Source organism: Strix aluco, chromosome 5 (genome assembly GCF_031877795.1).
Source record: "Strix aluco isolate bStrAlu1 chromosome 5, bStrAlu1.hap1, whole genome shotgun sequence".
NCBI lineage: Eukaryota > Metazoa > Chordata > Aves > Strigiformes > Strigidae > Strix > Strix aluco.
In genome coordinates this window covers 87,834,127-87,856,009 of record NC_133935.1, presented here as the reverse complement: position 1 = coordinate 87,856,009, position 21,883 = coordinate 87,834,127, and the positions used below count along the sequence as shown (strand labels likewise).

Sequence of the window (21,883 nt, the reverse complement as noted above, 5' to 3'; positions counted from 1 at the left end):
GCTTCGTAGCAGAGTTTTAAAATACCATTTCGATCTAGAAACACCTTTAAGAGCAAAATGGTTTTCAACCTCTAGTCAGACCTCAGCAGACAACCTGTGTTTATGTTCTCATCCAGCTTTTCTGCTGAAAGAAACCAGGTGTCTCATCGGACATTCACCCCTGCCCCGACACGCTGCTTCACAGCTCCAGAGCACGCCTGGTCCTGCCAACGTCAAGACAAAACAAAGCAACGCAGCCCACCAAGAAATGCCAAAGCGCTGAAGTTAATAATTTATCAATCTTTTCAACTTTGCAACTGTTAATCTACCACACCAGAGGTTAATCAGGGCCACGCAGGCCTGCTTTAGTACCGCACACTGATTTTTACTTTTTTTCAGGGGGTACGCTTGGTAACTGCGGAAGTACCCGATCCTATCGCTAAGCCCTGTTTGGTTTTAGTCAAAATCTCAGACTTCATGGCCTGCCAGAGTCTCTCTCTCCAGTGCAAACACGCTTAAGCTTACCTTTCAATGTCATACCTTGCTCAGGGGCCGGGAGCAGGCAGACTGGACACTATTCATCCTCTCTCAATACCATTCATTCATTATGCATACCACTACCTCATCCCCTCTCGTTCACCTCCGTTGGAATATAGTCTGTCCCAGTACAGTCATTATAAAAGGTCCACAGACGACTGACTAGAAACAATCAGCTGTTACACAGAGAGTACCCAGGCAGTCGGGAAGGCTGCAATGATTTGCACATCTATAATTTACATGCTAAGTCCCCCACCACCACTCTCGCAGGAGAGAGCGCTCAAGGCCAGGTGAAAAGCCCACTGGAATTTGGAAATAATGCAAAATTTATCTAACAATCAACTGTCAGCTTTTAACCTCAACCTTTCGCAGGGGATGACAAATGCCTCCAGGGTTAAGCTCCCCTAAAGGGCAGCAACTGTCATAAATGCAGACTTTTCCTAACGAAAACATTAACATAAATTTGAAACATTCATTTTTAAGGGAGTATCACAAAAAAAAGAAATAAATTAAAGCCAGCTACAGCCAGATAGTGCAAAACGTTTCAGAATAATCCACCCAGACACTCTATTTGTACAATCTCAAAGAAAATATTTTACGCTTCATTCTTCCAGCATTTAGTCCAAGGAAAGCATGCACCGGCGAAATGCAATCATTTCTGGAAAGCAGCATTTGACCCTCTGAAAATGATCAAAAATGGCTATCCCTTCCTCAAACTGGGTCAGTAATACCTGGAAGTCTACACCACCTCCTGTGCTCTCCTGTATGTGGATCATGCGGAATATACAGGCAGACTCTGTAATGTGCAGTTTAAAAGGGATTAGTGTCGACAGACCACCACCACCCCAGTTTAAAAACGATACACGCAGATCCACCCCTCTACCTGATCTGAAATACCTAATGCCAAGAAAATGGACTGTGAGTGATTTGGCTTCTCTTGGAAAGCTGAATCAATTTGCTCCAGGGAATAAGTCAAATGATTTAAGACTAGAGGACAGCTCTTGGAAGCTGCAACGGTAAAAAAAAAAAAAATAAAAATAGTATCTTAGTCCTGAATCCAGTACCAGCCCCAGTTTGCAAAGAATCCTTAATGGCTACACAAGCCCAAGAGGTAGTGAAACCACCTTTTCCCAAGAAACTAAATCCACCCTCAATCTCAGACAGATCATTATCAGAGAGGCTGAGGAACTGGAAGAAGATGGAGACCGAAGATGAGGAGATAGCATTTAGAGGTGAGTGGTCATAAGGCCGAGTGGGGACAGGAGAAGGAAGAGCCCGAGAAAGATTAAGCAGAGACTGCCTCAGTGATGAGAGGGTGCTTGTACTTCTCTGCAACAGCTGACTGGTGTTCAAAGAGTATCAGCATCAAGCAACAAATAATTCTGAATGCCCCACGAAGGTGGAAAAAAGGATTAAAAAATGAGGTGTGGGGTGGGGGGGGGGGGAAACCAACAAAAAAAGCGAGAACCGCATGGTTCTGCCAGAAATAAAACTAACTCAGACCATTTCCCTGGGATGTGGTAGAAGATCCATCACACAGGGCATTTTCTAACGGCGAGGGCAGTTCATCCGCAAGCTCCCTGCTAGAATCGACAGGCACCGGCACACAGGCTGCATGACCTAGTAGAAACTAGAGATGGCAAGGTCGTATGATTCTTCAGTCACGTGAGCTCTATTTTGGTGAAGAAAAACAAAGAGCAACGCTCTATGTTCATTATTCCAGAAATACATGGACAAAATCCACAGGGAAATGGAGGGAGTGAAAGGAGGGAAGCTGAATGCACACAATAAGACACACAATGAAATGCTGAACTCCTATATGCACACCCACATATATAATTCACGTTCAATATTACAAAAATGTTATTCAGCAATCTCTCATTTTTGCTGCCAGAATAATGTCCAGAACAGCAGGAGAGCAAAGCAGAAAATTCAGACATCTCTCCCTCAGCATCGCATCACCTCTAATTTAAGCAGACAGTAAAACAGATAGCTATTTGGCTGGGAACCCACTCCATACGGGAGCCTGTCGCTTTAACTGTGGGCACTTTCCTGCCTTAACAACAACCTGTTATGTGTTTATCCTGGTTATGACTCCGATTAAATCATGGTTTAAGAAGGGCACCAAGTACCAACAGGTGCCGAGAACATTAAGTTATACTGCAACCAGCAATGGCTCTACGCTGGGGCAGTTTCAGATGCAGCCTTCCCTTCCTAACAGCCCAATTCCTGCTGCTTTACCTTGCTTGAAGAAAATAAATAACAAACAGGGTGAAAAGTCTATCAGGACTTTTAGTTTAAGCACTCCTGTGCTTTTGCTCGCAACAGGGGAGGGCAGAGGGCTCCAAGGATGGGATCTTGCCCAAGAAGTGAAAGCCTGTGCAGCGAGTTGCCTCTTTGGGAGGAGGGCAGGATGGCCAACCACTACCTCTACCCCCGGCAGCCCCCAGTGTCCTCAGGCATCTCCCCCTCGCCGCCGGCATTCGCACGGAGGCATCAAACCTGGAGCCTCCGAGGAGCGAGCAGCCGCCACCTTGTCCCAGAGCGATCCAGCGGCGAGGTGCGAGCTCCGCGCACGCCCACCCCTCCGAAGGAGGCACTCAGCACCTCGCAGGATTTACTCCCTCGGCTTCCAGATTAACAGTCTGCTCAACCTGCTCCAGGTACAACAGGTAGGCACAAGGTAAGACAGCAATTAAACATGTATTTGAAGGAGCGATTAATTGATGTTCTTCTGAAAACCAAGTAAAAAACCACTCCGAAAGAGCAAGCTCTGCGTTCTGTGAGCTGGAGAGGAAGGCAGCAGCACAACACGGGGCAGCTCCTCCCGCTTGCCACTCAGGTATAAACAAAGCAAACATCCAGCAATGTCAATGCTTTGCTTACAAGCTTTTCATAAGATCATTTTTTATGGTTTTTTTTTTTTTTTAAATAACATGATTTTAATGCCAGTGCACAGCGATAACCAGAACCAGGACAAAACACAAGCTGTACTTACATGAAGATTAAATGTAATATTTCCCTGGCAAATTAAACAATGCAGAGCCTCATCAGGGGGCATCTTCTGCTTAATCCTACATATTAAGACTTTAACAGGGTTTGCAAGATTCCCAGCCATGCTCGAAGCTAACGTTATTGGCTGCTGCTGCTAAGAAATGTTGAACACGTGGGAGTGCACTCAGCGAGACGCGTTTCCAAAAGCTTGCCGGGATTGTAAGATAGTCGTGATGACACTTAAAAACAATCACCTACTACAAATCCAAGCCTGCCTAGATCACAGTATAGCTTCACTAGAAAAGACAGAAGAAATATCAAGCACGCCCTTCTAGACACAGCAGCAGAAAGGAGAGCAGGGACACCATTTTACAAGGCAAGCCACTTGTTTTACTGAAATCCTGTGTGCACTTTTTTTTTTTTTAAAAACTGTTACTACAAAGAAACAGCCTCTGTGATTTGTTTAATCAGCACTTAGTAATCTAATGCTAGTTTAGTCTTAAGAACTGGGTACCATAAGCATAATCCTAAAGACGACTGCCATACTATTCAGAATACCAAACTCACTGCTCCGAGTCTGGGGAATGAGATGGAGAAATAGTTAAAATGAGCCAAACACGGAGCGATACAAAGGCTTTATTTTTCTTATTTTAAATAGGGCTGGGATGTCAAGCTAGAACAGGCACTCTGCTCCAAGCTGTCTTAACCAAATTCATATTCCACAGTTTCATCTCAATGACCATCGCAATTATATGATTAAGCAGGTGCACTGCGCTTTCAGGTCTGTTCGACAAGCCCCAGCTTCAATAGCCTCCGCGATCAAACTGACAAGGCAACAATGGAAGAGTGAACTTACAGTTCCAGCCAAGAGCCCGTCCTTTCGGGGAAAAAAAATCCAGCCGCCAGCAAAGACACCACATTCAGCTCTAAAAGCAGCAAGATGATACCCTTGAAAGTTGTCATTTAGGCAACAAAGACGATTTACTTATTTTTTAACTCTAGTTGGTTTGGTTTCAGCAGAACGATCTGTGGATTTAAAGTTCTCATACCGGCAGGTAGCACTTTACGTTCTGAGCTGCGTTTAACTGGATTTTATTTATAAGCCACAACCTGTGCCAGCATTTCTAACTGCTCTGGGAGAAGGGGGGGGCTCTCCCAGTTTTGAAACGGGGCCGTTGCCACGTCTTTGTGCCTTCTGAAGTACCACCACACGATTACCCTTATCCCTGGAGACCTCATTAAAACGGAGCCCCAGAAGTAGAGCAGAAAGAAGTGTAGCGTGACATTTTAAAATTTACATTCTGACTTGTAAAAGTTTCCAGAAATGTCTATCCTTTACAAAAAAAAAAAAAACAACACAACAACAAAACACCACCAAACTCTACCAAAACAAGACATTCCAGCGCACATGCTCTTCCCCTGGGGACAGGCCAAAGAGAACAAAGCCACGTGACCGTCCTATTGCTCAACGCGACTCTTGGAAGGTGTTCAAGTAGGATGATAAGTGCGGTGTAAGCCTATAATGAACATAAAAAGGAATTTATCCCAAATGTAAACTGTGTCCTACCCTTTGCCTCAGCTGATCTCAGCGGAGCAAACACAGGGAGTTTTGCGATTACAAAATACTCCGCAGGTAAACTAAGGAGCTTTGTACCTTTATTCTCCTTGAGTCAGGACAAGCCTAAAATTAGAAGGGAGCGCAACGCTCCGTGTATTACGCTCCCCGGTAGCTCCGACACGCGTTACAAACACTCAGCTCTGTAAACTGGTCAGAACAGGGAGATTCAAATGAAGCTGGGCACTATTTATAATTCCTTTCATGCACAAAACAGGGTGACACTTCCCTTTTCCAGCTCTGATGCTTAAAAATAGAGCTCAGGGACTACAACCCAGCCAGGAGCATCTATCCACAAAAGGAGGAAAATAAATCAGCACAAAATAAACTCTCATCCAAGAGGAGGCTGCAAACAGCTCGCCCTGGAGCGCCCGCTTTGCTTCCCCGGCACAGAACAATAAACCCGGCAGCCGGCAGCAAACCGCTCCGCGGTCTGGGGGGCGGGGGGGGGGGGGGGCTGTGGGGTGCTGGGGTGCGTCCCCCCATGGGTGTAAACACGCTGGCTGGGGCACCCCATCAGCTGCCGGCTCGCTCCGCCCCAGCCCCGGTTTCCGGGTAGTAACAGAGCAGCCAATCCGCGGAGTTGCGAGCTCTGCCCGAGGCCTCTTGCCTGCAAACACGGCTCCAAGGCCAGCAGCTCACCCCGAAACTGGGGGGAACTGGGGATGGGATCCCCCTGCTCCAGCACCCCACAGTTGCCAGGGTGGGGATGTCTGGGCTGGGGAGGCCTGGCCTTGAGCTTGAGCGCTTGCCGGCAGGCCCGTGGGATGTCCCTGCACTTCCAGGCGACTGGGTCCTGAGGTGTTTTGGGGGGCACGGAGCCTTCCTGCAAAGCCGTGCTCGCCGGTGGGGTGCAGGCAGTGCCCCCCACTCTACGAGGACACAGGTCATCCAGGAAACTTCAACCAGCATGGTGGGGGGGCTGGAGCCCCCCAAGAGGGGAGGAAGGCAGCGTGGCTCCCCGCTGCAGGCCCTTCCCCAGCGTTTGCACAACATTGTGAGCGCGATCAGGAGAGAAACAATGAGTGACTCAGAGTTTCAGCACATAATCGTCCAGGCGATTATTAAACATCAGTTCAACACATTAACGCGCACACACAGAGCTTTGCCCTCCCTCCAGCCCCAGAGAGCAGAGCAACCTCTCCCCTTCCCTGCTCACAAAGAGGCATCCACAAAAGGACACGGACGTGTTAGGATTGAAAATAGGAATAATAAAAAGACCCCACTCGGCTCCTAAACCTGTCAGAGCAGGAGAAGGCAGCAGTGTTATTCACTCTGGCCATCGCCCCCTCCCTACTCAAAAAGGTAGCCCTTGGCAGGCCATAAATCCGTGCCATTATTCTCTTATCGGAGACACGAAAAGGGGCTGAAAAGGGAAACTGTAATGAAAATGGCAGCAAAAAGGGGGGGGGGGAAAGAAAAAAAAAAGAAAACCCTACACAACAACAAAACACTCAAGCCCCAGGGAGGAGCAGCCTTCAAGTACATTCCTTCAGATGAGCCCCCTCTCCTCCGGTCACCACCAAGACCCTCCTCGCTCCCAGTCTGGAGCCAGACCCTTATTTCCGATCAGCTTCCAGAGAGGGAGATTCCCCAGGGAAGCGTCTCGGGGAGCCTGGGCCTAGCAATCTGCGCTCACCCCGGGCAGGCGAGGCAAGTCAGGCAGACAAACAAAAAAGGCTGGGGAGGGAGGAGTGGTGAGGAGAGTCATCTGACACATCCAACTTCCTAAGTTTGTTGTCCACAGGAGACCGACCGCTCTAACCCTCACCCCTCAAAACACCGGGAAGGCTGCGCCGACAATAACAAGAGCTTTGCTTTTGGAAAAGCCTTGGGTTTCTTTTGTCAGGGGGGAGAAACGAGAGCAGAGCGGAAACTACCCAGCATCGGGAGGAATGCCAGATATTCAGGGCTTTCTACCTACCACCGCACGGCCCGGCTGCTGCTAGAAATACAGAGCGAGCGAAGCCACTTCAGAAAAACCTGCTCTTTGTCTCCTAAAATGCTGCGATCGCTGGAGATGCCGGCTACAAATCGAACAAAAAGGGGAAAAAAAAAGAGAGAGGGGGAGGGGAAAGGAGAGCAGCAGCGGATCAGGTTGGGCCTCAAGCCCCTCTCTGGCCCAGTCCTCTTTCCAGACTATCCCTAAGAAAGATTTTATTTCCCCACACACATACACTAAACAGCTGGAATTCCCGACCCTCCTCCTGGTGCGATTAAGCATCGATCGCAATTGGTGTTCGACAGAGTATGACATGTGTGTAACTTTAAACCCCCGGATAAAAATAGCTCCGATTCAAGCATGATCGGTAGTCATTTCCTATTTGCTTAAAAACAAGGCAAAAAAGATACAAAGAGCAGCTTTGTAGAGAGAAACGCACAAGCTGAACGTCAAACAGAAGTTTCCTTCGATAAGCCACCCTCATGCCACAAACATGAGCCGTGTCGCTCCTCCCTTCCCCCCCCCTCCAAAAAAACCGACAAAATCCAAGTAAGTTTGTTTATCTCGCTCTGAAACTAAATCAGACCCGTTTCTCGACCCCTCGACACCACCAAGTTAGAGCCACCAGACCCAAGTCCTGCTGAGGGAGGTCAGGCACGTTCAGTCAACAGAGCAGAAAAACATTTCAGCCACTCTTGTCATTTCTACCCCCTCTCGGCACACACTGCCACCTTGTAAACAAAAACTATTAATAAAACAATCCTAGAACCAAATTCCCAATGATATTTTTCAATGCCACCCACACTCCAGACAGAAAGAAAAAGGATTCGCCACCCTGGAAAGGGCCAAGAATAAAAATAAGGAGAAAAAATATCAACAGATCGCAGAAAGGGGGGGGGGGGGGGGGGGGGGGGGGGGAATAAAAATAATAAAGCCTAACCCAACCTAGAGCGTTACATAAATGGGACCTCTTGCGAGATGGGTTGTGGGCCCCAGCGTCGGAGCCCTTCGCCCACCTCCCCGTCACCCAGCCATGGGTCTGCTGAGAGCCAGTGCCTGTGGGGGCCCCCCCGCTCCCCCCAAAAAATTAAATCCCTAAGCCGGCACCAGAAGCTTCGTGAACCGCAGGCTGAAATCGGGGAGTAAATAATAATAAACACCACAAAAGCCTTTCTTTGGGCTGTGGCTGCTGGAGCTGCTCTCCCCTTCCTCGTCCTCCCCCGGCGGCTGGGCCGCAGGCCAGGGGGGGTGCAGGGCACCCAGGTTGGAGGGGCCTTCAGTAAGGGGGGGGACACCCCCAGGGCACCCCAGCTGGTGGCTGTCAAGCCACAGAGGGGGATAAGCCCCCCCAAAATAAGGAAAGGGGGGGGTTAGGCTTCCTCTCTGTAAGGGGGGGGGGCCCGCACCCCAGGGAGAGGGGGGGGCCAGGTCCAACCCCCAGCTCCGGGGAGAGGCCTAGGCCTAGTCTCAGAAAGGGGCGCAGCCGCCGCCCGGGGGGGTGGGGGGAGCGACACCGGAGGGGGATTCCCGGTGCCCCCCCCGCCCCCCCTCCGGTGCAGGCCCGGCCGAGGAGGCGGGCTCGCCCCCCGGGGCTGCCGGCGGAGGGAGGCGGCGGGAGGGGAGGGGAGGGGGGATTAGGTAGAGGAGGGGGGGTGCGGGAAGGATACAGCTTGACCACGTCGGTGTCCATCCGCCTCTTGCCCGGGCTGGGGGAGGACATGGTGGCCGCGGCCGCCCCCGGTGCTCCGGGCGGGCTGTCAGCGCCGCCGCCGCGGACCGGGGACGCCCGGCACCGAGGGGAGCGGGGGGGCGCCGGGCTCCGAGCCGCTGGGACCCCCCCCGCCGCCGCCGCCGCCGCCGCTGTCGCCGCCCTCCTGTGGTGGTGGTGGTGGTGTCGCCGGTGCTGCCGCCGCCGCCGCCGGTGCCGCCGCCCGGGCCCCCCCCGCGCCGCCTCGCGCTCCCTCAGCCGCGAGCCCCGCTCCGGTCGTCTCTGCCGGAGCCTCTCTCTGGACCCCTGACGTCACCCACAGTGACCTCACCGCCCCGCACCGCCGCCATTGGCTGCGCCGGCAGCGGCGCGCTGGCCCCGCCCACCCCGCTGCACGCCGGGAGTCGTAGTGCGGCGGAGGGAGGGGAGATAGAAGGGGAAGTGTTGGCAAGGCCGCGGGTTCGAGACCCCGCCGGGGCCCGAGGCCTCAGTGCAGGGCGGGGGTCACCGCCCGGTAGGACGCCAAGATGGGGTGGCCACTGTCATCCAGGGAAAACCACCATTAAATCCAAACTTCCCCCCCCCCCCCCCCCCCTCAGATTGCAAAGCAGGCACGTGGTGGATGGCCAGGCCGAGTCACCGCACCAGTTTTCCGGTGCAACATCGGCAAAGCATTTCCCGCTGCCTCAGTTTACCCAACCGGATGGGGGAGGCACGCGCCAGCGCCCCGGAGGTGACAGCGGGGTGACGGTGGTGCGAATGGGTGTCTCTCAAGCCAGTGGGGCTCTGGCAACTCATCTCCACGCCTGGGGTGGACATCCCGCATTCCTGACCCCGGCATTACCCAAAAAAAATTGTCCCAACGCTTCCTCCCCACACAGGATGGAGACACAGCTGAGGAACCCCAAAAAGTCTGAATAAAGGCAGAATCTCACCCCACAAGTGTGTGTGTGGGGGGGGTTATTTCCTCCATTTAATGCCCCAACACACCCCTCCAGCCCTGAGTCACACTGAAGGGGGTTGGATCCACACCCTGGGAAAGATACACTGGGGGGAATTTGGGGGGGGGGGGGGGGGGCGGCAAGGGGGAATGAGGTTATATTTGACCAGAGCAGCTGGAAAAGTTGGGATAGAGGGTTCCCCATTTCCCCAGCCTCGATTCTCCCTGACTGGTTCCAAGCAACTGGGAAAACAGGAAGGAGAAAAATCAGGATTTTCTCTTAATTTCTTTAATAGCATCCTGTCCCTTTTGGGGTGCCTTAAGACCACTCCTGTAGCACCCAGACCCTTGTACATGGGTGCACAGTAGATTTGGGGACCCTCTGAGCCCTCCTGGGTCTGCAAATGGAGGTGCAGTGGGGTGGGGGGCAGCTGGTTTTGCCCCCCACAGCGTGGGGACATCATTCCCTCTCACCGTGGGTGCACCACATATTTTGTGGAGTGGGGGGAGCTATGGGGGAATGAGGGAAACCAGGGGAAACCGGGGGGGGGGGGGCTGTTGGGGACAAGATCTGTGGGTTTGGGGAGCTGGGGAAGGGGCTCCAGCTCACCCTCACCCCTCTGGGGCTGGGGGTACACCCAGAGTGCACGTGGGGGTGACACCCTCATCTCCACCCTAACATGGCCATGGGGTGAAGCAGCTCCTCGTTAGGGCCACATAATTAGGACACTCTTAGGAAATGAAGGTGACCCACCCAAACTCAACATCCTGCTGCTTCCCAGGGGGCTTCCTGCCACCACGCACCCAATGGTAACAAGTGTCTCCCAGAAGAAGTCCTTGGGTGGGCAGGTAACCCCCAAGTTTTGGGGTTCTGGGAGAGCAGGGATCAGCTCTAAGGCAGCTGCTGCCTTCCCAGGCACAGGGTGGGCAGAAAATACCCCAAAAGGGATGGGACAAGATGAGACACAGAAGGAACCACACACAGTTGGGGCTGGGGAAACTGAGGCAGGGGGTGCCCCTCCAAAGGGGGTTCATTTCCTCCAAAAAAAAAAAAAAAGGGGAATGGCACGTTCCTGTGCCTTCACCCCCATCCATGTGGCTGCGACAGACCTGGGGTGAGGAGATTCAACTGTGCCTGGGGGGTCTGTGGAATCTCAGACCTCCCCAAAGCCCTTTCCCAAACATCCTCAAGGATGGAGACAACAGATCAGGGGCTCCTTTCTGGGTTTCTTCTCCCCCTTCCACTGAGTCCAGTCCCTCCCCAGCACCCAGGGAAGCCCTAACCCACCTCTTCCCAGGTTTTGGCTGCATCCCAGCCTCTCCCCTGCACTTCAGCTGGGGGGGATTTATCAGAGAGGCCCTCAGCCCCCAACTAAATCTGCTTTGGGCAGCTGATTGCCAGGGCAGAGGCTGGCAGGCCCAGGGGTACAAGGTCAGGGGCATTTCTGCGTGTACGGGGGCTGAGGCAATGGCAAGAGTCCACATCAGGCAGTGGGGACAGCAAAATAAGGAGCGGGAAACAGGAATGGGAGGCAGACAGACATTGATTGCACAAAGATGAGGATCCTGAAGGATACAGGAGCCACATCCTCGGTCCAGAGCTTATCCCGCCCCAGGAAGAAGCACCACACCAGCAGTAAGAAAAAAAAAAAAAAAGAAAAAGAAAAAAAACAAAACTGAAATGTTTATTCCCACCTGGCATCATATCCCTGTGCTGCTGGTGGCAGGTCACAGCTGGACACAACATGGTCACCCTCATGAGGTGACCACGTCTCCTCTTTCACCCTGCATGCCCGCAGCATGGCCCAGCTCCAGAGGGCTGTCAAAACCCTCGGGGCCAAGGGCTACAGCAGCAATTTGTGAAGGCAGGGGGCTTGGAGGAAGGCAGTCAGGGAGGAGGGGGTCCCAGCGGCCGCTGGGGGCTGCGTTTGGTGGAGCCTCCTCAGCATCCCCTCCCCAGGGCATGAAACTGCTGCAGGAGCAACTGGGAAGCAGATCTCCGCCGGACCGACGCGATGCCCTGCGTGCTGCCAGCCAGACAGCAGTTCCCAGGGGCAGCAGCTCATTCAGGAGGAATTCATGCTCTCCCACTGCCGGAAAATGCGGAACACCTTGCAGGACTTCACCGAGAGACTCTGTGAGAGAGGGGGAGCAAAGAGATAACCGGAGGTTAAGGCATCGCAAGAGGACCTGCTATCGCCACTGAGCTGCCTACAAAGCACGTGAGGAAAAAATGCAGCAAAAAAACCCATCTGAAATATCTTAATTGGCTGCCAGTTTGCTCTTCTTAGTTAGCCCTGTTTACCAGAATCAGAGGGGAAAAGAGCAAAGCAACTGCAAGCAAGAAGCAGGACAGAACTCCAACCATCCCCTGCTCCAGCTGGGTCTCGTGTCTCCAATTTGTGTCTGGTCCCACAGGACTCACTGGCACTTTTGGGGCATGTGGCACAGGCAGAAGGGACCAGCCTGTTAGGGACACAACTCACACAAAGTCCCCCCAAAAAATGCTAAAGTAGGACTCCTCCGCTGCTCCCTGCAGCTCAGTCCCAAGCAAAGCAGGGGGGAGCTGGCAGGAAGAATCCAGGCAGATAACAGGGCCCAGGGAAGCAGCAGCAGGTACTGGCTGTGCTCAGGGAGGGGGGTTGTGGGCTCAGCTCCACTCCTCTGGCTCGGCAAACCCACCGGTCCAACAGCCTGGGGCTGGCGGCCGCAGGATGTCTGCAGAGAGGGTTAGGAGCTCTCTACTAGGACGTGAAATGAAACTGGATCTTGGGCAGCGCTGAGCCGCTCGGGAAAGGCTGTTATTTATAGTAGCCCTTGAGCAGATCGGCGCACAACACATCACTGTAAGGGATGAGACCCGGCTGAGAGGCTGTCAGCACAGCCAGAGGGGAAGCTGAGACTCTACAGGCACACGCTTGGTCGCTTGGTCATTGCCACCCGACTGGGTTTGCATTAAGCCTAAATGAAGGCCATCTACCCCAAATTCTGCCCGTGGCCTTTCCGCCCCGGGCTAGGCTGGACGAAGCGATGTTTTGAGCGCTTGGGTTTGGGGCTGGGGATCCCACAGACTCACCACAGGCTCCGTCTCAGGCACTCTGTCGCACTTTCTGGTGGCGAGGAGAGTGTTCAGTACCACTCGCCAGCCCGGCTCTGCCTTCGCAGGCTCTTTCTCTGTCTGGGCCGTGGTATCTTCCAGGGTTTCCCCTCCCTCCACTGCATTGACCCAGGGACACCAGTCACGATGCTGAGTGCTGGGGTCAAAGAAGCTCCTCAAAGAAGTGTCCTGGGTAAGGGAGGAGGTGACAGTGAAGGAGGACAGCGACAGCATGGTTTAAAAAAAGGCTCCAGTGACACCATAAAACCCTCTCTGTGCCTCAACACCAGCCCTGAGCTGACTGCAGGGACAACACTGGTCCCTGGATCAGGAGCACCCTGCCCAGATCCCTCCCCACCCAGGCTCTCCCTGCACCCGGGTCACTCACGGAGCTGCTGGAGGAGCAGAGCCGCGTCCGCTTGGCTCTGCGGAAAGGACTGGATGGCACCTCCACGTTGTCCCCCTGCCCCATGCTGCGGGTGACGGGGCGGCTCCTCAGAGTGGGGCTGGCCACCTCCACATCACTCCGGTCCGTGGGGACAGAAACGTCCCAACCCCGCGGGCGAGAGATTGCCGGGGATGGGCTCTTCTCCTGCTGCCAGCGGGGAAAGAACAAGGAATTAATAGAGCTCCTCCGGTCACCAGCATGTCCTCTGCCTGAAGGGGACAGAGGGCCCTGCCCAGCTCAAACAAGAGATCAAAACCACCTCCAGCCACCATGGCAGGAGCCGTGCCACCCTCCCTTCACACCAGGAGCATCTTAGATGTGTCTAGTTGGACATGGGTGAAGGCAGCCCCTGATTTGGAGCATCTTGAGTTAGACAAGCCCCGAGATGTTGGCTGGAAAGGCCCTTTTTGTGCCCACCTACGGGAGGGCTGAGGGAGGACAGAGAACTGCAAAGGGCAAGGGCAAAGGCAGCAGCAACCCACTTCTGTTGGACATTGCCTACAGCTGGAGGAACAGCACCAAAATGAGTCTCTTTCAAATTAAAAGGCAGCGGACACCCAGACTACATCAGTTTAGACTCCTGCATCCTCCTGTTTCACCCAGACATCCTGAGCTCATGGGCTGGCTGAGCTGGGCCATACCTGCTCGGAGCCTGGAGGGAGAGTGTCTTGGCTCCGTGTGAGCATCCTGCGTGGAGACGCGGGCATGAGCAGGAAGCGCTCGGCAGGTGCCGGTGGCGTGATGCTCGGGCCACAGGAGTCCAGCTCCGGCCCTGCAGACTCCAGCTGGTGAAAACCCCACAGTCCCACCTTCCTCATGCAGCGGGAGCAGGTGATCACCGAGAGGTGCACGAAGCCAGACGCAGTGCTGTGGGGACAGAGCCAAGTCAGGAGAGAAGGTCAGGGACGAGCCTGGGCCCTCCCCCAAACTCGCAGCTTTCAGAACAGATGCAGGTATTTGGCAGAGCACAGGAACCGTCTCAGTCGCAGGTACCTGAGCCAGCATGTTTCAAGACATCAGTACCCCTGCACTGAGGCACAGACTTAGTGTTTTTGTAGCCTCGTGTGCTAAGAAGTAAAACTAATCTATTAAAACCCATCTACAGTGTTGATTTAAACTGGCTCGCTTACATTTTGGCTTGCCATGAAGCAGGAGCACACTCACTTATGGCATATCAGCTGAGAGTATCCCCATCCTCGGCCCCTGAACCCCCCAACCACAGCAGCAGCTCTGCTCTTCCCCGCTGTGAGCCCTTTTCCAGCCTGCACCGTAAAAGATTGCTTCCCTTTCAGCAAGCTGCCTCAGGCACAAACAGCACGGCTGTTCTGCTCACAGCACACGCTTTGGGAAGCTGCAAACCTTCAGGTCACGAACCTTCCCTCCCTTCCCGCAGGCCTGACGAGCAACGAAAGCGTTACTGAGGATGACATTTCAGGGATTGACTTCAACATCTAAATCAGCAATGAGCAGGGCAACCGACAGCTCAGTTGTTTCACTCCGCTGTGTCAGGGAGACATCTATTTTAGATTAGTTTTGCACTGGGGTTTCTGGAAGTCTGTCAGTTTTAATGGCTGGAGATGATAATAAAATAGTGAAACGGGATACTGAACATTTCACAGGAGGGACATCTGCATTCCTCCAGCCTCTGACAGGTCTCACCATCAACCACAAAGTACGGCAGACACTTTAGTATCAGTCCTACCACGACCCACCTGCAGGTCCAGCCGCACAGAGCCAGGATGCAGGCAGGAACGTGTACTGGCAGGATTTCCGTGGCAAACTTCATCGGTGGTTTCTCTCCTTCCGTTTTGTGCTCTAGTTCCTCCCCAATCAGTTGGAGGAGCAGACTGATCTTCTCCTCCGTCAGGGACTGTGGGACAGAGAGAGGTGGCAGAGCTGGCAGTCAGAGGCAGTTTGATAAAATACACTGTTTCTACTCACAAACCGCAGCTTACATGAGAAAAAAAAAAATCTTTTTCACTTCCCAAAAGGGCTGGGTGCATCAGCTAGCACCCTCAGCACTTCCACTCTGCTTAACAGGCAAAAGCCACACAAGAGCGACGGCTTCCTCCTGCCTTGTGCCTGACTATCCCCATTGCGTGGGCTCTGTTTAAGCACCATTTTCTCCCCCGAGCTGGCGTGGGGACAGTGGAGCAGGTTGCAGCTCCGCCGCTCACGGCAAGCACAAGCCTGAACAGCCCAAATCTCTCCCTCCGATCCCAGGGAGGCAACAAGGGCTGTGTTTGCCTGTGCTCAAGCAAACCATGAGTGCTTCTGGGGCTACTGCTGAGACACACTGAGAAAAGAGAGTCCCTGAAGGTGTCAGTCGGGCTCTAGATCTTGCTGCTAGTGGGGCAGCTGGGGAGGTACGATGTGGAGATGCGATACATCCCTTGGCTTTACGCTGTCTCTTCCCGAGGGGTTGCGATGGGTTTCATAGCTCAGCCAGCCCACAGTAGCAACCATAAAACACCTCTGTGATTTCTGCTGAATGGATGAAGAGTTCCCCAGTTCCCACATGGTTTCTTGCTGCTGAGAGCCATCTGTTTCCCGGCGAGTGAGTGCCCAACAAGCCAGACTTGGCTGGAGTAGAGCAAGGCCTGGCCAGGTCCCTATGAGGAGGCAATCCCACACTTGCTCCTGCCTGCAGCTACGCTCCAGCCTCTCCTGATGTAGCTCCTGCTCTTCCCTCCTGTCTGCTGAGCCCCCTCGCACGATTGCCTCACACGAGAAGCCCCCCTGTACCACACTCTCTGGGCTCCCTCACCTTCACAGGCCTCTGCCCACACCTCTGCTCAGGGGCAGCCCCTCCAGCTCCCCAAATTCCCAACCCCACCTAGAGCAATGACTGACTCCAGTGGGACCCCAGCCATTTGCTAGAGGAGTGACCTGCAATCTCATGGAGCACTTGGAGGTAACAAACAGGGGTGGGGGCTGCCAGGGAGAGCACCCACAGGACCCTGTGGGACCCCAAATCACTTCTGCTGGGCACTGGAGAGCACCACACACCCCAGGAAAGGCGTAGAGCAGGAACTGGATGCTACACAGCCCACTTCTCACCAGCAACATCGTGGTGACATGAGCCAGCTGCGTCTGCGTTGGTCAAGAAGGGCTTGCAGAGCAGATGAGTCTTTCCAAACTCCCTTTTACAGAATCCCAGAATGATCTCGGTTGGAAAAGCCCTTGAAGCTCCTCCAGTCCAACCATGAACCTCACCCTGACCGTTCCCAACTCCACCAGATCCCTCAGCGCTGGGTCAACCCGACTCTTCAACCCCTCCAGGGATGGGGACTCCCCCCCTGCCCTGGGCAGCCCATTCCAACGCCCAACAACCCCTTCTGCAAAGAAATCCTTCCTAAGAGCCAGTCTGACCCTGCCCTGGCGCAGCTTGAGGCCATTCCCTCTTGGCCTGCCGCTGGGTCCTTGGCTCAAGAGACTCATCCCCCCTCTCTGCACCCTCCTTTCAGGCAGTTGCAGAGGGCCATGAGGTCTCCCCTCAGCCTCCTCTTCTCCAGACTAAACCCCCCCAGTTCCCTCAGCCGCTCCCCATCACACCTGTGCTCCAGACCCTGCACCAGCTCCGTTGCCCTTCTCTGGACACGCTCGAGTCATTCAATGGCCTTTTTGGAGGGAGGGGCCCAAAACTGAACCCACTCATCGAGGGGCGGCCTCACCAGTGCCGAGCACAGGGGTGAGATCCCTTCCCTGTCCCTGCTGGCCACGCTATTGCTGATACAAGCCAGGATACCATTGGCCTTCTTGGCCACCTGGGCACACTGCTGGCTCATTATCAATCACCCCCCCAGGTCCCTCTCTGCCTGGCAAATGCTTTACATGCTTCCAGAAACACCAGGTGAAACCACCACGTGGAGAACATACTAGGAGAAAGCTAAAGTGATCAGACCACTCACACACTTAAATCAGAGACTTCAGCTTGAATCTCACAACTGTTTTGGACTGGGTTTGCACAGCACAGGCGTGCCTGGTATCATCACCAGGGGCTTGAATGCACCCGATCTCGGGGGCAGACGGGAACTCACCATGTTTTTCACGTCTTCTGGTCTGAGGGAGGGCAGCTGCAGCTCCAGCTGACACAGGCTCTGAAAACGGTCCAGGAAGTCCTGGAGAAGGGCTCTGGGCTCATCCACCAGCAACATGGAAAAGCGATCTGGTGAAAGCAAGCAGGGGAGGCCTGAGCTGTGCCACTGGCCTTCCCACCCCCTCCTTATCCCACAGGGCAAGGAAGGAGATGAGTCCAGCCAAGGTCTCCCCAGATTGGTCTCTCGGCTTTTAAAAGAAAAGCTGAGCACAGCCTTTTTCATTTGCAACCACCCTTCCCCGTGCAGCACAGCTCTCAAAATGAGATCTATTGCCCTTTCAGCATCCCATATCATCCAGCATCCTCTGTCCCCTCCCAGTTACAACCCAAAAAGCATTTTAACTGTCCTAGAGGCACATAAAGGTTAAGAGAGGCTGGGTACAGCCCGGCCTGGGGCTCCAGCCATGGCTCAGTTGCTTATTTGCTGAGGCTGCTTAGAGATGTTGTTTTGCTACTGTGTGTTTCACTGTCCCCACAAGAAAAAAGGGGATTGTGGTGACACTGCCTGCTTTGAAAACTTAAAGAGAAACCACAATTCCTACAACGGGAGACAAGAGCAGCGACAGAAAAGGAGAAAAAATGGAATCATCCTGGACATGTGCACTAGCTGGGCTCTGAGACACCAACCTGGGCAGGGGCTGTCTGGCCAGAAGCAGAACTTCTCGTGAGCGGTGCACAAGGCCTTCTTCAGCTCCAGGCAGCGCTCCTTATCTGTAAGGCAAAGCTCACTTCTACTCCCCTGTGGAACAACCTCCTCAGGGAATGGTTGGGAAAACCAAACGAGGAGAGGAAGGCACCAGGCTCCAAGGGCTTCCCTGCTCCTCCCGTTCAGCACGGCTTGGGTGACAGATGCCACCTGAGGCTGTAGGTTGTAGAGCCTGAAGTTCTCACCTCAGACTCACCTCCCTCCCCACCAAAAGGAGCTGCTCCACCTCCAGCCTCCCTGCAGGCAACCGTGGAGCAGCAGTTCCTGCAGCAGCAAAGGCAGGCTGGCTCAAGGGGTTATCACCACAACAGCAAGCATGACCAGAGCCATTCCATCTCCTCTCCTCACAACCAAAATCTCCCATTCTCAGACACAGCAACCACGGAGCAGGGGAGCCTGCCTGGCTGCATGGCATCACAGTGGAGACACAGCTCAAATCAACCACCAGTAGAGAAACCGCCTGTTTTTGCCAGTTTTACCCCCTGGGCTGCTGCCAGTCCTCAGCTAACTCACCTGACCCCACCACTCTGGCTGTAGGAGCCAAATCACAGCTGTGTCTGGAAATCAAGCTTCCCAAAAAAATATATGATACTTAACTTATTCACACCTTTCAGAAGCAAATCATTTATTCTCCAATTTTTTCAAGCCTTTCTTCTGACTGCTGATTATTTTAGATTTTCCTGAGGCAGCATGATTACCAACAGAGTAATTAGGCAAAGGTTTATTTAAAAAAGATAGTCTGAACAGTGGGCATCAATATTCAGTGACTGAAAAGGAATTGCTCATGCAGCTCCCCTTTACACATCACCCACGCTGCATTCATTAGACACCAGTGCTCTGCGGGCAGGGGAAGGAAACTGGTGCTGGGCCTGGGGAGGGAGCTCAGCAAGGGCAACAGTAAGGGGAGTTTTACTGCTAGGAGTCCAAGTAGTTTAAAGAAGGCAGTGGAGGGGTTTCTTAATTAAATTACACAATGTGACCACTTGAACAGACTGACTTCGTGACCAGCAGCCACCAACAGAGCACATTAGAAAAACTGAGAGGAGTATCAGGGCAAAAGACCAAGCAGTTGGGAAACAAAATTTAAAAACTGGATGTTATGGTACTTGAACACATCCAGAGGAGGGCAACAAAGCTGGTGAAAGGGCTGGAAGGCAGGTCCTGTGTGAGGAGTGACTGACTGTGGGTTTGTCTAGTTTGGAGAGGACGAGGGGAGACCTCGTTGCTCTCTACAGCCTCCTGAGGAGGGGAAGTGGAGAGGGAGGTGCTGAGCTTTTCTCCCTGGGGTCCTGTGAGAGGGTGCACGAGAATGATTCCAAGCTACATCAGGGCAGGTTCAGACTGATATTAGGGCAGCTGGACGAGATGAGCATTGTAGATCCCTTCCACCTCTCTCTGAGAACAGAAGCAGGAGGTTTTACCACGTTCTCACAAACTAAAGGAAATTTATTCAACTTGCGCTTTATTTTCAGAAACATCAAACACCCAGCACCTCCCAGGACAAGACTACAGAAGTCATTTAGGCACACGATGAGGCACATACACCCCCAAACCCTACAGCCCGCTCCCCGTACCCTGCCAGATGCTGGCATACATACACTTGTTGAAGTCAAACGTGAGCTGCAGGCTCACGCAGAGGAAGGCCTGGCAGCTGGAGCACTTCAGCATGTCACACTCCACGTTGGTCCAGCCGTACTTGGCGCAAACCAAGGGAGAAAGCTCATGGGGTTTGCCCGCCCACTTCAGCGGGTGCTCACGTTAAGGATAAACCCCAATAAATTACGAGTTGACTAGGCAAAGCTTTGGCCAGGGTTTACTTGGCCAAAGAGGAAAAAATGCTTCTGAGAAGATGGAGCCTGTAGGGAAGCCATGGGGAGGGTGACAGCAAAGCAGGGTGGGGGATGACTGGAAGCTCAGCATCAGAAAGGATATGGTGAATGTTTCTACTCTGCTGAAATAGGCTTCCTTGCTGGCGGATTCCAAGGAGAGAGCATCTATTTGAGAAGATCCATTAGCTGATTCTGACCAGTCGGATGTGTCCTTCCTAAAAGGAACAGCAAGTCAGCAAGCGAAGCATCTGTGCTGTCCTGGAGAGATTTCAGTAATAAAAAATGCATAGACCACTTTCTACGCTCCTGTCCTTCAGGCTTACCCTTACAAGAACCCTTGCTCCAGAGCTCTTAAGTGCTGGCTTTTCATTATTTTACTAATAAACCCATTAAAAAAAATGTAACACAACAAGCAAAGGTGCACATTAAACATTTCACGACGATCAACAGGAGTGGCAGATGGGGATCTGATGGGACAAGTAGGAGACAGGAATTTGTTCTCTGGACCCAGCGAAGGCAGATCAACAATTGCAGAATGTCTCTGAAGCCAGGGACCCTCCTGAGCTCCCAACACCGGCATTCGTGGCCAGAACGTGGGCCCCTGCAGCCAGAATGCTGGCCCTGTGGCAAGCGCTGCCCTGTAGTCTCTCCTCAACACCTCTCCACAGGCCAAAATTCAGAGATGGCTGGGTCAAGGGTGAACCGTGCTTCTGAGGGTGACCACGGTTGCTCAGCTTCAGTGAGATACCCCCAAAGCTCAGCCACCCAGTGCCCCCAGTGCCTTCCAGACTTCCCAGTGCCCACCAGTACCTCCTGTGACTCTCAGTGAACCCTCCAGGGTGTGACTTTTCAGGTCAGAGGCCCAATACGTGGCCGGTTCAGCTCGCTCAGGCTGCAGAGATGCCAGAGCTCTACAGGTCACTTACCTGCCCCTGCCCTCCCAGCGTCCCCCAGTACTGCCTCTCCATGCACACCAGTACCTCCCACTATACACTACTGCCTCCCAGTGTCCCAGTATCTCCCAGTTTCCGCTATTGCCTCCCTGTGCCTTAGCCCCCCCAGTACTCCCAGTGCCTTCAGTACTGCCTCCCAGTACCCCTTTGTTCCTCCAGCACTGCCAGTGCCCCTTAGTCTCTCTAGTACTCTTGATGCTTTCTGATCCCACCAGCACTCCCAGTGCCTCCTAGCCTCACCAGTACAACCTACCAGTGCCCCTTAGTGCCACCAGTGCCGCCTCCCACTTTGCAGTGCCCTCCCAGTGCTTTTCAGTCCCTCCCAGCACACGCCAACGCCCTCTTTTCCCAGTACCCCTGCCCATAATAACCCCTAATACCTACCAGCGCTCTCCAGCATCCCCCCCAACAATTGCTGCCGTCTCCCGCGACCCCTCGGCGTCTCTCAGAGTCCCCCAATAACTTCGAGGGCTCCGCAACCTCTCCCCCACCCCGCCGGTGCCACACGGCCGGGCCACCCCCCCCCCCCCGTCTCCCTCAGGCCCGGTGCCAGCGAGGCCCCAGCGCTCCCCCTCACCCATCGGGGCCGGTGCCCTCAGGGGCGATGCCACCGTCGATGAGGTCGCGGATCTGCTGGGGGGTGACTGCGGGGAACTTCCCCCGGGCCTCCCCCGCCGCTCCGGCGCTGGGCGCCGCCATCTTGGTCCCTCACCCCGTCAAGGCCCGGGGAGGGGGGGCGGGAAACGCGGTCGCGCAAGACCGTTCCGGCCCCGCCGTGGGGGTGACCATCACCTCACGCAACTTCCACACGGCCTCCTCGTCCCCACGAGGGGGTCGCGATGCACCGCGGCCTCCACTGTGGGGCCCCGTGTCCCTCCCAGGGCCTTCACACCCCGGGACTGCACCCCCTCCCTCCCCAGTTCCCACTATCGGCGCTCGATTGCTCCAGCCTACGCAGCAACAACATTCCCGCCTTCTCCTACCTGCCAAGAAGCTCGCGTTTCATAGGCCGCCGAATCTCGCCGCTGATTGGTCG

General features: G+C 54.0%; 2 protein-coding genes across 3 annotated transcripts in view; both read right to left on the bottom strand.

Moving 5' to 3' along the window:
- UBE2H (ubiquitin conjugating enzyme E2 H) overlaps positions 1-9,020 on the bottom strand; it is a 57,939-nt gene extending 48,919 nt beyond the window's left edge. Inside the window, exon 1 of the mRNA XM_074828131.1 lies at positions 8,735-9,020. Within this exon, the coding sequence (XP_074684232.1) occupies positions 8,735-8,787 (53 nt within the window). The 5' untranslated portion in view covers positions 8,788-9,020. The remainder of the gene's footprint in view (positions 1-8,734) is intronic.
- Positions 9,021-11,381: 2,361 nt separating this feature from the next.
- On the bottom strand, positions 11,382-21,768 carry ZC3HC1 (zinc finger C3HC-type containing 1). 2 transcript variants are annotated; one of them, XM_074828129.1, is made up of 10 exons: positions 21,425-21,768; positions 19,999-20,109; positions 19,664-19,815; positions 17,987-18,070; positions 17,301-17,428; positions 14,973-15,130; positions 13,902-14,127; positions 13,201-13,407; positions 12,792-13,001; positions 11,382-11,850 (listed from the first exon to the last, which is right to left on the bottom strand). In XM_074828129.1, exons 1-10 carry the CDS (start codon positions 21,544-21,546, stop codon positions 11,782-11,784), a joined length of 1,467 nt encoding a protein of 488 aa, XP_074684230.1. In that variant the 5' UTR covers positions 21,547-21,768; the 3' UTR covers positions 11,382-11,781. The 2 variants fall into 2 exon arrangements, with proteins under 2 accessions (XP_074684230.1, XP_074684231.1); XM_074828130.1 differs by having other exon boundaries at positions 13,201-13,404.
- Positions 21,769-21,883: the final 115 nt, after the last annotated feature.

Excerpts from the sequence above, each read along its gene's own strand:
- ZC3HC1 (XM_074828129.1), bottom strand. The coding sequence starts at position 21,546 with ATGGCGGCGCCCAGCGCCGGAGCGGCGGGGGAGGCCCGGGGGAAGTTC. Across the intron at positions 18,071-19,663 it reads CACGTTTGACTTCAACAAGT|ATAAGGAGCGCTGCCTGGAG; the intron begins GTATGTATGCCA and ends TTTGCCTTACAG. Across the intron at positions 13,408-13,901 it reads TCCCTCCAGGCTCCGAGCAG|CAGGAGAAGAGCCCATCCCC; the intron begins GTATGGCCCAGC and ends CCCCGCTGGCAG.